The sequence below is a fragment of the Lithobates pipiens genome, unplaced genomic scaffold (genome assembly GCF_037356315.1).
Source record: "Lithobates pipiens isolate NorthernLeopardFrog02 unplaced genomic scaffold, aLitPip1_a1.2 Scaffold_27, whole genome shotgun sequence".
NCBI lineage: Eukaryota > Metazoa > Chordata > Amphibia > Anura > Ranidae > Lithobates > Lithobates pipiens.
Window position 1 is genome coordinate 108,482,231 of NW_027507788.1, and position 14,711 is coordinate 108,496,941.

At 45.7% G+C, this 14,711-nt stretch overlaps 1 protein-coding gene across 1 annotated transcript in view; it reads right to left on the reverse strand.

The window, feature by feature from the left end:
• Nucleotides 1-14,711, reverse strand: part of TECTA (tectorin alpha) — a 150,118-nt gene that overhangs the window by 29,077 nt on the left and 106,330 nt on the right. The window contains exon 17 of the mRNA XM_077457361.1: nucleotides 12,522-12,802. Coding sequence (XP_077313487.1) covers nucleotides 12,522-12,802 — 281 coding nt within the window. The remainder of the gene's footprint in view (nucleotides 1-12,521; nucleotides 12,803-14,711) is intronic.

Below are 14,711 nucleotides of genomic sequence, written 5' to 3' on the forward strand. Positions count from 1 at the left end.
TGAGTTCCATCGCGTCGGGCAATCACAAATAAGACGTCTGACCGGCAGATTGTGTCACTGCTGAATTTTAGCAAGGCGAGCCATGGCCGTGTAAGATCTTCTGAAATGGGCCAAGATTTTCCTTTCCTGCCGCAAGATGTCCTGGACCCCAGGGTATTTGACAACGAATCGCTGCACGACCAAGTTTAAGACGTGTGCCATGCATGGCACGTGCGTAATTTTGCCCTGTTTCAATGCGCTAAGCAGATTGGCACCGCTATCATACACCACTTTACCAACTGTCAAATTGAGCGGTGTTAGCCACTGATCTGCCTGTGAACGCAAAGCTGAAAGGAGTGCCGGGCCAGTTTGGCTCCTGGCTTCCAGGTACAACAGACGCAGCACGGCATGGCCACGTCTCACCCGGCATGTCGAATAGGTTCTGGGGAGCTTGGGCGGCGCAGCGGAAGAGACGCTAGCAGCGGAAAAGGAGGAGTCAGTCGAGGAGGAGAGGGAGGAGGATGGAGTAGGAGGAGGAGGAGAAGAAGAGCCAGGCCTGCATGCAATCCGTGGCGGTAAAACCAAATCTACACGGATGCCACGGGTTACATGCTTGACGGCCGTCAGAAGGTTCACCCAGTGGGCAGTAAAAGTGATATACCTTCCCTGCCCATGTTTGCTAGACCACGTGTCTGTGGTCAGATGTATCTTGGCACCGACACTGTGTGACAGAGATACATTCACTTCCCACTGAACATGGCCATATAGCTCTGGGATGCCCTTCTCTGAGAAATACTTCCTTCCTGGGACCTTCCATTGTGGTGTTCCAATGGCCACAAATTTACGAAAGGCCTCAGAGTCCACCAGTTTATATGGCAGTAGTTGGCGGGCTATCAGTTCTGACAAGCCAGCCGTCAACCGTTGGGCAAGAGGGTTATCTGGCGTCATCATTTTTTTATGCTCGAACATTAGGCCCACGGAAGCCTGCCTTTTTGCAGAAAAACGTGAGCTTGGCGTGATGGAAGGTGGAGTGGAGGACAATTGTGAGGAGAGAGGAGAAGGAGAAGTAGAAGACGAGGCTGGACGATGAGAGGCTGGAGTGTGGCTTTGTGTGTTCCGTTGCTCCCACTGGGCTCGGTGATGGCAGCTCATGTGCCTTCTTAAGGCGGTCGTCCCTAGGTGAGTGTTGGGCTTACCGCGACTAATGCGTTGACTGCAAAGATTGCAGATGGCAACACTATTATCAGCAGCGGACACGTTAAAAAAAGCCCACACTGCGGAGCGTCCTGGGAGCGCCAGATATGACCGTACATGGTCGATGCCTCGCTCCTGATACATTAGCAGTCTGCTTTGTCCCTCCTGTGCAATGTAAGTTATTGCTGCTTCTCCTCCCTATCTGCTGGTCCATATCTCCCTCTGAACTCCCCTCCTCTTCCTCTCTTGTGGGCACCCACGTGACATCACTAGACACGTCATCATCAACGTCACCTTCCCCACCCCTATAAGTAGAGATGTCGGAGTAGGCAGCAACACCTGGGACCAACCTCCTCCTTGGGCTGATCTGGGTACTGTCGTCAGACTGCTGAGTGGTGGTTCTTGCTACCTCCTCTTCCTGATCCAATGCCAAGAGTGGCTGCGCATCAGAAATGTCTTGATATGGATCGGAAAATAATTCCTGTAACTCAAGCGGAAGGTATGTGGTGGTGGTGGTGTTGTTGGTGGTAGTGTCTTTGGGGATGCACATAGCAGAGAGTGAAGAAGAGGGTGCAGATCGAGAGGATGAGGAGGGTGCAGAAGAGTAAGGCTGAGTGAGCCACTCAACCAAGTCTGGTGCGTCCTTTAAAGTAATTGAACGCACCTTCTGCAACTTCCCGCTTTGGCTCAAGCCTGTTGCTCCTGCCCTACCCCTACCACCCCTGCGGAAGGGCCTGCCTCTTCCTCTTCCTGTCATTTTTTAAATGACCCTGTGACAAAACTCTCAGTCCCTATACTGATAAAGGACTGCTGCAGTATATGGCAGCAGTCAGCCGTAGTGCACCTCAACCCCATATATTGTGGACCTATACCAGTCCTTAAGGAATAGCAGACTGTACCTCACTCAACCCTATGTACTGTAGTACCCTATACCTTACCAGTCCTTATAAGGACCTTTGTGGAACTAGTAGGTTGTGAATGATTAGCAGACTGTACCTCAGTCCCTATACTGATAAAGGACTGCTGCAGTATAGGGAAGCAGTCAGCAGTAGTGCACCTCAACCCTATATATTGTGGACCTATACCAGTCCTTAAGGAATAGCAGACTGTACCTCACTCAACCCTATGTACTGTAGTACCCTATACCTTACCAGTCCTTATAAGGACCTTTGTGGAACTAGTAGGTTGTGAATGATTAGCAGACTGTACCTCAGTCCCTATACTCATAAAGGACTACTGCAGCAGAAGGGCAGCAGTTAAGTATAATATTCTTTCTATATTTGGAAGAAAGAATATTATACGTGTACAAGCCTATTACCATACCAGTCCTGAAAAGAACCTTTGTGGACCTAATAGTAACAGCTACTGATTAAATCGGCTGTCCCTCACTGCCACACACAGCTTCCTGCCTGTCCCTATTTAAACTGACAAAACATAGGCTGCTGGAACAATAACTTGAATAGCACTCAAAACTATATCCTGTACTACTTTACCATACCAGTCTTGAAAAGGACTTTTGTGGACCTAATAGTAACAGCTAATGATTAAACTGACTGTCCCTGCTGCACACAGCGTCCTGTCCCTCTCTCTACACTGACAAAAGACAGGCTGCTGCAACAATCACTAGCACAGCAGTGCCTCAAACCTATATCCTGAACTACACCTAACACCTATACCATACCAGTCCTGAAAAGAACTTTTGTGGACCTAATAGCTAGCGATTTGGGTCACTGCAGTCTCTCCCTGCTCCACACAGCAACCTCTCCCTATAGTCACATACGAAAGAATGTAAAATGGCCGCCGGATCTGGTCTATTTATAAGTTAGGGGGAATGTCCAAGTGTCCATGTGCTGTAATGTCTCAATTGGCTGTCCTGTACCCCATGATGGATGTGTCATCATAGGTCAAAGTTCTTTTACACAGTAAACACGGAAGTCCGCCGGGCGAACGGCGGCAATAGTCCGCCGATCGGGCGGACCGCGAACAGCCGAAATTTGCCGCGAACTGACCGCCGGGTGAACCGTTCGGCCATCTCTAGTAGAGAACACTCAATATCCGAATTATTTTGCTTTTGTGTAATAAGTTTGATATAACACACTAGAGGGCGAGGGCCACTTAAGCGACTTGGTAACTGGTAGCGGTCCACAATAAGTGGAGCGGATGGAAGACAGATCTGTGTCCTCGCTGTATATGCAGAGCGGACATGGACATAGCCCACTCTACTCTGTGGGCTCCCCTATCCGGTCCAACCAGATGGAAGGGGATCCCCTTCTTGTTTTTTTTTTTTTTTTTTTTAGTGGATCGGATTGGAGGTAGGTGGGTGCAAATGGACACAAGTCCGTCCATAGAGGTGAATGGAGGGTCTGCGTGGGTTGAACCGATCATGTGAAAGGGGCCTAAGGCTGCTCTCACACTGATGTGCGGCAGTTTACCTGCACTGCGGGTTACAGCGCACCTGTGGCTTTCTTGTAGGTTAGCTGCACTTTGCCATCGATGTCTATTATATCCTGCAGGTGGGGTGCACTTTCTGAAAGCACACCAAAGTTGCAGATAATAACAGAAGTCAAAGGTGCAATGCGCTACACCTGCGGATCAGTCTGAAAGCAGCCCAGTAACCACTGCAGAACAGATATGCCCATATATACACTGCTTTTAGTAATAAATGTACCTTTAATAACAGTCTTCCATTCAGGTATCGCCAGCTGTTGCTGTCCCAGGCAGAATGCATTTGGTATCACTCCACTTGGGACATGAGCTGGCGCGGATACAGGAAGCATTGGGAAATGAGGCTCTGCTCCCTCTGCAGCCGCTTGCTTCCTCTACTGCTGGCTTCATTTAAAACACTGATGCTCTGGGATGGTGTGTTGGCAACCCATGATCAGGGCTTGAGAACCTGCTAGGAGGTCGCGGGCCACATCAGAAGGCTCCGCGGGCCACGTCAGAATGCTCCGCGGGCCACATGTGGCCCCAGGCCATTGGTTGGGCCCCCTACACTAAGGGATATTTTATTTTGCACAATACTGAATTTATTCTTGCACAAATAGGAGTAGTGCCTTACTTTGCTTATTTAGCAGCTCTGCCACTGTACAAAGCATTAGTAACACCTCATCTTGAACATACAATTCATTTTTGGACACCTATTCACAAAAATTATGTTGTTCAACTATTAACAGTGCAGATAAGGACATGAAAGTGTATGATGGCCATGGATGAACTCAGCTATCAGAAAAGATTACCTTAACTGAATTTAATTTTCCTGTAAAATAACTGATTAAAGAGGATATAATCTTCTAGTAAAAACACAAAAAATATGCTATAGTACATTTGTTGTAAAGTTGTTCAATATAAGGTCAACAGAAAAACATGAGGGCAATGTTTTCAACTGGAGGAAAAGAGGTTAAATTTCTAAATACAAAAAGGGTTCTTTTCCTGTTTTAAAAATGTTGTCAATTGGCATTGGTTATGTCTAAATATAAGTTTCTAAATGCAAGAAATTTCAACTAATAACATATGGCAGAATTTAGGGCAAGGAAGTAGATGCCTTTGGGGTTCCAGAATATAACTTTTTTTTGTGTTGGAGCAAACAAAATCATGTTTTTGAGGCTGGATACATGCTGTTGCTGTGCTTTGCCCTATGCACATTAGGGATGAGCCGAACACGGGTTTAGTTCGCACCAGAACTTGCGAACAGGCAAATAATTTTACGAACACGCAAACACAGTTAAAGTTTATGGGGCACGAACATGAAAAATCAAAAGTGCTCATTTTAACCTCCCTGGCGGTATTATTATGTCAGATTTTTGATGCTCAAAGCGGTACATTGTTTTGCATGGGAATTTGGCGTTTTATACTGTAGACCTGTAATTCTTAGGCATTAACACACTTAAATCTGTCCGAACAAGAGTCTAGTAGACAGCCCGGGTATGATAAAGTTTGAAACACGAAATCATAAATTATAATATAATAAATAACTATAAATAATTATAACAAATAATAATAATAAAAATGATTCAATAATATAATCAAATTGCAGAATCGTCGCTGTTATTACTTTTAGTGTTTGATGACGAATTTCCCAACAAATAACTATCGCTCAATTCTGCAAGTGATTCTAATTTATTATTGCTGTTTTCTAGCTGGTCTAAAACTGCTTTTGATTAAAGGGATGCTTTTTGGTTGCTATGGACAATCTCCAGTTTCCAGGCAGAAAGAACAGTATATATAATATAAAACTGCATGCAGGGCACTGGACAAACCGTTAGGGACAAAATGGAGGTGAAATAATGTGATACAGTAATGTAATCTGTAAGATTACAGTGCACTGTTTGTGTAATGTGTTTTTAACTTTTTGAATTTGGCACCGTGCTCCGTCCCCGTGCGCCGCAACACTCGCAGGGAACGGAGCTCGGCACTGTGATAGATCCGGCAAAGGACACGGCTTGCACACACAGCAGGGAGACATTTCAGGATACTAGAGACAAGGTAAGTAACTTTACCTGGATCCTGCAATATGATCCTCGAGTATGGCTTGGGGTTGCCGCTTTTGGCACTGAAAATCCACCCCAAACCACACTCTGAATCCCCACTAAGGAGGTTAAAGGCTTATATGCAAGTTATTGCCATAAAAAGTGTTTGGGGACATGTATTAATGCACAAAAAAGTTTTAAAAACTGCTGTTTTTAAAGGGCAGTGATTTTAATAATGCTTAAAGTGAAGCAATAAAAAATGAAATATCGTGTCTGGGGGTGTCTTTAGTATACCTGTAAAGTAGCGCATCTTTACCATGTTTAGAACAGTACCACAGCAAAATGTCATTTAAAACTGCTCGTGGCTGTAATGTATTGTCGGGTCCCGGCAATATAGATAAAAATAATTTTAAAAAATGTCATGGGTTTCCCCCCTACTCATTTACCAGGCCCGTTGGGTCTGGTATGGATATTAAGGGGAACCCCGCACCAAAATAAAAAAATGATTGTGTGGGGGGTCCCACAAAATCCATACCAGGCCCTTCGGGTCTTGTATGGATATTAAGGGGAACCCTGTTCCAATTTTTTTTAAACAATATGGCGTACGTGTCCCCCCACAATTCATAGCAGGTCTGGTATGGATTTTAAGGGGAACCCCGAGCCAAAATAAAAAAATGGCGTAGGGCTCCCTCCAAATCCATACCAGACCCTTATCCGAGTATGCAACCTGGCAGGCCACAGGAAAAGGGGGGGTCAGAGAGCGCCCCCCTCCTGAACCGTACCAGGCCACATGCCCTCAACATGGGGAGGACGCTTTGGGGTTCCCCCAAAACACTTTGTTCCCATGTTGATGTGGAAAAGGGCCTCTTCCCCACAACCCTTGCCTGGTGGTTGTGGGAATCTGCGTGCAGGGGTCTTATCAGAATCAGGAAGCCCCCTTTAACAAGGGGACCCCCAGTTCCCAGCTCCCCCATGTGAATGGATATCGGGTACATTGTCCTCCTACACATTCACCAAAATAAGTGTCAAAACGATAAAAATTACAGTAGAAAATTTGAGACAAGTCCTTTATTTAAAAATAAAATAAAAAAGTGTCCCGCAATGTCCATTCATCTTCAAACACAATGTCTGACGGACCCAGAAAAAAACAAAAACTGAAAAAACTCCACCTCCATGGGAGGCTCCCGCTGACTGCAGGCTTTTTGCGATGACAGCTGTTCAATAGTTGAGAGCGGGGCCACCCAGTGATGTAAACAGGTGACCCCGCTCCCTCTGGCGTTACATAACATTAGAAGGGGGTGGGGTCACCCGTTTACGTCACCGAGTGGCCCAATGCAGAAAGCCTGCAGTCAGTGGGATGCTTTTCCTTTTTTTTTTTCCTTGGTCCGTCGGACGCTATGATCAAAGATGAATGGACATTGCAGGCCCTCTTTTTTAAAAATAAAATAAAGGACTTGTCCCAAATTGTCTACTGTAATTTTTACCATTGCGACACTTTTGAGTGAATGTGTAGGGGGGTCCCCTTGTTACTATAATGCCATTTTTTTTTTACATTTTGGCACAGGGTTCACCTTAATATCCATACCAGACCTGAAGGGCCTGGTAATGGACTGGGGGGAAACCCATGCCGGTTTTTCAATAATTTTTATCTATATTGCCGGGATCCGGCAATACATTACAGCCACGAGCAGTTTTAAATGACGTTTTCCTTTACAAATGTAATTTTGCTGCTCTCATTCATAAACCTATGTACGGCTGACGTGTAAGCAGCCTTACATAGTGTGGGGCATGGACACAGCCCCCTGAGCCACGATTGGCCAAAGGCTCCCTACCCTTGGCCAATCATGGCTCTCACAGCAGAGCGCTCTGTGATTGGCCAAAGCATGCAGGTCAGCTGAATGGGCGAACACCCAATGTTCGAGGCGAACTTACGTTAGACTCGAACCGCGGGCTCATCCCTAATGCACATTAACATATGTTATTTCACGTTAACACACACTATGGAAAGGCAGCTAATTTAACACCCTGCAACAGATATTTTAATGCAAAAGCATTTTTTTTCTTAAAGCTGTGCACCACAAGATGAAAATGATTGATATCTGTGCATTGTGGTGTGGTGAAACACATATGTTAAGGTGCACAGAAACATAGGTGTTAGGGGGCATCGAAAAGCATGGGTTGAGGTGCATTGGGATGCTGTTGAAAAGTCAAAGAATGAGGCTGACTCTATATTAAAAAGGAAAGGAGGAAGGAGAAAAGTGTAGCATTTATTTAAACGTAATTTCGCACAGACAAGGGGTCACTCACATAGGGGTAGATAAAACAGGCTCATCAGATGTTAAACATGCATTCTGGTATATCTGTAAAAAAGCATCTGGGATCCACTGTCGGAAGCCGTTGTGTGACTGGGAGAGGGCCAGCATTATTCCATGTGTCGTTGCAGGCAAGGCACTGGGTGAAACGCAGCGTGGACTGCCTCGCCAACATTGCCGTGTGACATCATCAGGGATGGGAGGTACACAAAAACATGCGCAAAGTCCATGGTGATCATGCATGCTCCTTTCTTAAGTTATCCAGAGAAGGGGAAGAGCCTTAACTATCCGGTACTTAAACAAGGCTCTTTTCTCCTTTCTTCCTTCTTATAATTTAAGAAAGAAGCATGCATGCTCTGAAACATGTTGTTGTTTTACTCTTATCCCTGGTGACATCCCCCGCTGCCCCCCCAGCCAGCCACCCCCCCAGCCAGCAAACCACATAACCCAACCATCCCCCTGGTGCTCGCTCGATTGATTTCCCCCATCACTCGATCGATTGCCCTCCAGGCCCCCGCCAGCCCCTGCACTTAGCCCATCCAGGTGGTGGCTTTCCCCCTGCATCTCCTCCCGAGTCCCAGCGGTTGCTTCTCCTCCTGGCCAATAAGGAGTTAGGACTCGCAATCAATCGGGTTTTAGGACTCCCGGCCAATCGTGACTCAGGACTTACTTCCTAAAGGGGCGGGAGGAGAAACAGTAAGACATTAGTTAATATTAATTTGCTATTGTCACATAACTGGGTGGGCACAGGCACAATACTCTGCACCCCGGGCCCACAATTTTTGGGCCCAGGGTGCAGAGCATTGCGCCAGACCCCACCCAGTTGTGTGACAATAGTGAATTAATCGTGTGCTTCTAAAAAAAAAACCCATTTGAATCCATGCGTTTGGTGCCCTGCATGTAGATTAGGGGCTGGATGCATGGATTAGGGGGGCAGCACCTCTGCACCAGGCGCTTGTCACAGATCCACTGGGATGCATGTTTAACATCTGACGAGCCTGTTATTTCCACCCCCATGTGAGTGACTCCTTGCAGTGGCGGAACTTTCACGGTTGCAGCAGTTGCACTTGCGACTGGGCCCTGTCTTTCTGTCACTGTGGGGGGGCTTAAAACCTGCCATCTCCCCCTGCAACTCTGGCTGTCCATTTAGAATGCAGTGGGGGAGGTGGGAGGTGACAATTGTCAACTCTATGTTGCCCGTGGGTGGTGGGAACTCCTTGGGGTTAGTAGTTCTCTACCCAAGTGTCAATGTATACAGTGGAGAGGGGCGGGGCCTCTGACCCAAACATGTATCAGTTTCACTCTTCAGTGTAAAAGTGAGGTGCTCAGCTTGTACTCTCTTGCTGATACATGCCCGGGTCAGAGGCCCCTCTCCACTGTATACACTTGAAAAGAGAACACCTAAACCCAGGGAGGTCCCGCCACCTGTGGACACCATAGAGCTACTGATCGCTACCTCCCACCTCCCCCCAGATGGGGGGTACAGGGATGTTCTGGGGTTGGAGGTGCACAGATAGTGGAGACTAGTCAGGTCTAGGGGAACCTCTGGAAGGGGAGGACCCTAATGTAAGGCAGGGCTTTCTGGAGACACTGGGCCCTCTGGGAACACTGATGAAAGGAAGGGGCTCTCTGGGGATACTGATGTAAGAGGGGGCCCTCTGGGGAAAATAATGTACTGGGGGCTCCCTGGGGACCCTGATGTGATGAGGAGGCTCTCTTGGGACCCTGATGTAGAAGGAGGCTCTCTGGGGACCCTGATGTAAGTAGGGAGGCTCTCTGGGGACCCTGATGTAATGAGGGGATCTCTGGGGACCCTGATGTAAGTGGGGGAACCACACTCAGATATGTAAATAATAATATATATTTATACAGGCATACCCCACTTTTAAGTACACAATGGAGTTTATTTAATAAAGCTGGAAAGTGCAAAATCAGGCTCACTTCTGCATAGAAACCAATGAGCTTTATTACAGAAACCTAATTGAACAAGCTGGGGTTAGAAGCTCATTGGTTTCTATGCAGAAGGGAGCCTGATTTTGCACTTTCCAGCTTTAGTAAATAAACACCATTGTGTACTTAAAAGTGGGTTATGCCTGTATATATATATATATATATATATATATTGTAGACATGTCACTGGAGAAGTGATCGAGGGGGTGTACATCTCACCTAGGTTGCTACACAGTGTGAGATGGTAAGTCCAGGATGGTTCAGTTTCTCAGCAGCGATATGCTGCTGAATTGTTATTTAATTTTGCCGGGCCTGGGTTTATATGGAATGGCAGGTAGGTTTGGTAGAGGGACCTGTCATTCCACATCCCCCGATCCAGTTCTGGGTTTGGGATCAGGTGAGCTTTGATCCTAATTAGCCTGGGAAGGTAAAGGCTCTGTAGGGTCTGCAGGTGTTCGCTCTCAGCCAGGGAATGAACAATCTGTGTGTTGAAGGAAGCTGCAAGCACAGCCACTGCTGGAGCTAAAACTCACCCTGCGACATCCAGGCGAAAGACGCTGTGTTTGTAAGTGTCAGATAGGTGAGCAGAACCTGTTAGTAAGCGCCCAGCCGGGCTAGGACTTTTATTTTTGTTGTACTTAGAAAGCACGGTGTTGCTGTATATTTTGTTTGCTGGACTGTTTGTACCACGAATAAACGCCAAGATCTGCTTTATAAATTCCAAGTCTGCTGTGAACTGTGTCCAAACACACCCTACCCCGGGAAGATCCCTTACAATATATATATATATATATATATATATATATATATATATACACATATTTATTATATACTGTGCATGTGTATGCCTGCCCAAGTCTTTACTTCACTGATAGGTGCTCTAGCCCAAGATCTTTTGTAGATCCAGCAATGCCCCTGGTGGAGGCCCTTCGTGGTTTCTTGCACTGGGGCCCTGAAGGTTCTAGTTACGCCTCGGACTCCTTGTCTGTGTGAAATTACATTTAACTAAATGCTACACTTTGAGGCGCTTTTCTTTTTGATCCCATCACTAGATGACACCATAGTAAAATAGGGAATGACAAATTGTTTGGGGGACCAGGAACCTAGGAAGTATCTGATTCGGCAGGATCTTCAGCCAGCAGTTCTTCTTCATTTCTGCAGATATCACGACTTGGGTTTGCAGGAAAAGTGACCATTCTATAGCAGTGGCAGCTGGTGCTCAAAATTTTTGGAGGGAGCAAACAAACTGAAAAATACTGAACTCCCACATCAATTGCAGCCTCACTGTGCCCATCAATTGCAGCCTCACTGGGTCCATCAAATGCAGCCACTGTGCCCATCAAATGCAACCACTGTGCCCATCAAATGCAGCTACTGTGCCAATCATATGCAGCCACTTGTGCCCCATAATATGCAGCCACTTGTGCCCATCATATGCAGCCACTGTGCCCCAACATATGCAGCCACTTGTGACCATTATATGTAGCCACTTGTGCCCATCAAATGCAGCCACTTGTGCCCATCACATGCAGCCATGTGTGCCCATCACATGCAGTCACTTGTGCGAATCAAATGCAGCCACTTGTTCCCACCATATGCAGCCACTTGTGCCCATCATATGCAGCCACTTGTGCCAATCAAATGCAGCCACTTGTGCCCATCATATGCAGCAATTTGTGCCTGTCAAATACAGCCACATGTGCCCGTCAAATGCAGCCACTTACCCTGGCAATAAAAAAAATTGAGAGAAAAAGCACTAAATGTCTTGCACACACACACACCCCTGTGCTGGGCTAGCAGCTGCTGGCCCTTGCACACCCCCTGGGGCTTGCAGCTGGCACTTGCACCCCCCGCGTGGGGCTTGCAGCTCTAGAAACCCCCACGGGAGGTCTGGCACTTACCTGAAGAGCATCCTCTGTGTCTCCACTCTCCTCCTTTCCTCCACACTTGGGCAACAGCAGAGGTTTCCGCTCCTCTCATGCTTCCTCCACTTGCCAAATTGCCACTAGGCATCCAATAGCTTTGCCTGGTGCTTTGGTCAATTCAGAAACAGGTCTCACCGACCTGCCTCCTTATTGGAGGGGAGGCACTGTAGTGTGAAGATGGCGAAAATTCATTCGCTATGGTCACATAATTAGGTGGGATCAGGGCGCACTCTCTGTGCCCCGGCCCCCCCCCCCTTTTTTAAGCCAATTCGAGCCTCTGGCTGTAATCACGTGCTTCAAAAAAAAGCACTCCCTCCCACTCCAGCAATAGGAATCCATGTGTCCGGCATTCTGAAAGGGACCAGGAGCATAAATAGGGAGGTGGCGGCAGGGAAAGGGGGGGCGGTGCCCGTGTGACCTCAATGCAGGGGCCGCTACTGTTCTATAGCTTGTTTGCAAGGAGCAATGTGTTTTGAATATTTATTTTAGTGACAGAGACACTTTAGAGTACTTTGCCTTTCTCTGTTTCCATCATGTTCTGAGAATGCAAGTTTTTTTTTAAAAAACTGTGTAATAAGTCTTTTAGGTTTTCTCTGGTTCTGTTTTCCCAACTCTCTTCAATATAAATTGTAACATTCCACTTGAGCATTTGATTATTTGTGTAAAATAAAAATGGATAACTGGCTCAGACTTACAGCAGTTTTCCTTCTCAATCCATTCTGTGCTGAGAATTCCAAATGATCGGCATGCCTCTCCATAGGCAGCTAATGAACCACACAGCTGTATTTTTTTGTTGTTGTAGCATCCATCAAGAAAACAAGATTCATAGAAGGGCACCGGATCCAACAGACCATAACATGGCTGAAAGAAGCCTTTCATGTCAGTCAGTTTAAGACAATAACCATCACTCTGAAGCTTCTGGATTTGAACATTGTCACAAGTAGAGGCATACTGAGAATACTGCAACTCATTGCAGCTAATAAAGAAAGAAAGAAAGAGAAAGAAATGTTTCATTTACAATTTAAAACAATCAAAAACATAGTATGTTTATATACATATTTGTGTGTGTAACAGCACAATGCTTACATATGCACCCTATTTGACTTGCAGCTCCAAAAAAATGGTTTTGAAATCCCCTGGGAACACCATCTGGATGAAGTTTGTAGTTTTTTTTTACCAGTTTGGTTGGGTTTCCACTGGTGGCCTCAATTTCCCCCCAAAACACATTGATAGTTAAATTAGCATTTCACAAAAATGACCCTGGATTGTGTAGTAAAGTGTCACTAGGGTTGATTTGCTAAAGGAATACATACTGTTGATTCTAAAAGGATATGTATACTCTAAAAAGAGAATGTGGACCAAAACTGTTTTCACTTTAAATACCCATTTATTTACAGAGAAAATAAAAAACAGGATTTATGTGTTATTGGATGAATAAAGTTTCAGCTTCCCCCTATTCAATAAAGGAAGCAAACATTCACTTCGCAAAGTGAACAGTCTATTCTTATATATTAGCGGTTGCCAACCAGTGGTTCGTGGACCACTGATGGTCCATGAGCAAATTTTTGTGGTCCCAGGGGTTCTATAGCAAATCAACATTGTGACAGATGTATACCGACTAATGTTGTTTCCAGTGTTATTCTCAATTAATGCTGACAGTATTGACTGATACCCAATGCCTTCACTGTAGTCCTGGCTCCTGTGAACTCAAAGGGAGGCACCGGAAGTAGTACAAGGAGCGGGAGGTGAAAAAGGAGGGGACTTCCAATGGCAGTGCTGATAACAGGCTGTGGGAAGGAGCACAGAGCTCGAGCACATAGCTGGATAGGGAGGTGAGACTCAATGATGTCAATGGTGTAAGGTAGCATTGAGGTGCAGAATGCAGGGTGGGGTGGACAGAGAGACAGAGAATTGTGTGTATAAGGCAGCAGTGTGATCCAGGGAGAGGGGGACAGAAAGCCGGAGCATTGTGTGTATAAGGCATGTAAAATTGTTATTGGTCCGTGAGATTCACAATTGTGAGTTTAGTGGTCCGTGAGTTCTGAAAGGTTACCACTGCTATAATTCGACCTTATATCTTTGAGGCAAGGATCATGTCATTGTTTTTGTAAACTATAAACCTCTGACATGAAACATAAACAAAGTATATCCCTCTACAGTGTGTGCTTGTCTCAATCCAGAGCACTAATGCCGCGTACACATGATCGGACATTCTGAAAACAAAATCCATGGGATTTTTTCCGAAGGATGTTGGCTCAAACTTGTCTTGCATACACATGGTCACACAATGTTGTCGGAAATTCCGAACGCCAAGAACGCGGTGACGTTTGACGAGCCAAGAAAATTGAAGTTCAATAGCCAGTGTGGCTCTTCTGCTTGATTCCTAGCATGCATAGAACTTTGTGTGTCAGAATTGTGTACACATGATCGGAATTTCCGACAACAGATTTTGTTGTCGGAAAATGGGAGATCCAGATCTCAAATTTTGTTTGTCAACAATTCCGATGGAAATTGTCCGATGGAGCCTACACACGGTCAGAATTTACGACAAAAATCTCCCACCAAACATTTTCCGTCGGAAAATCCGACCGTGTATATGTGGCATAAGTGTTAATTCCCCACATTTTTGCTCTTTGTTTTCACTTATGTCTCAAAAAATAAATAACTCAGTGGTAATTAAATAACACCAAAAGAAAGCTCTACTTGTATGAAAAATGTTTGGGTACAGTGTTGCATGACTGAGTAATTGGCAAGTGTGAGAGCACTGAAATCTGAAAATTGGTCTGGGCAAGAAGGATGTATAGGTGCCCTGTATTGAAGTGGTTAAAGCAGTGTTTTGGTGCTATGAAAAGTGTTTCTTTATAGCACACCTATAAAAAAAAGTG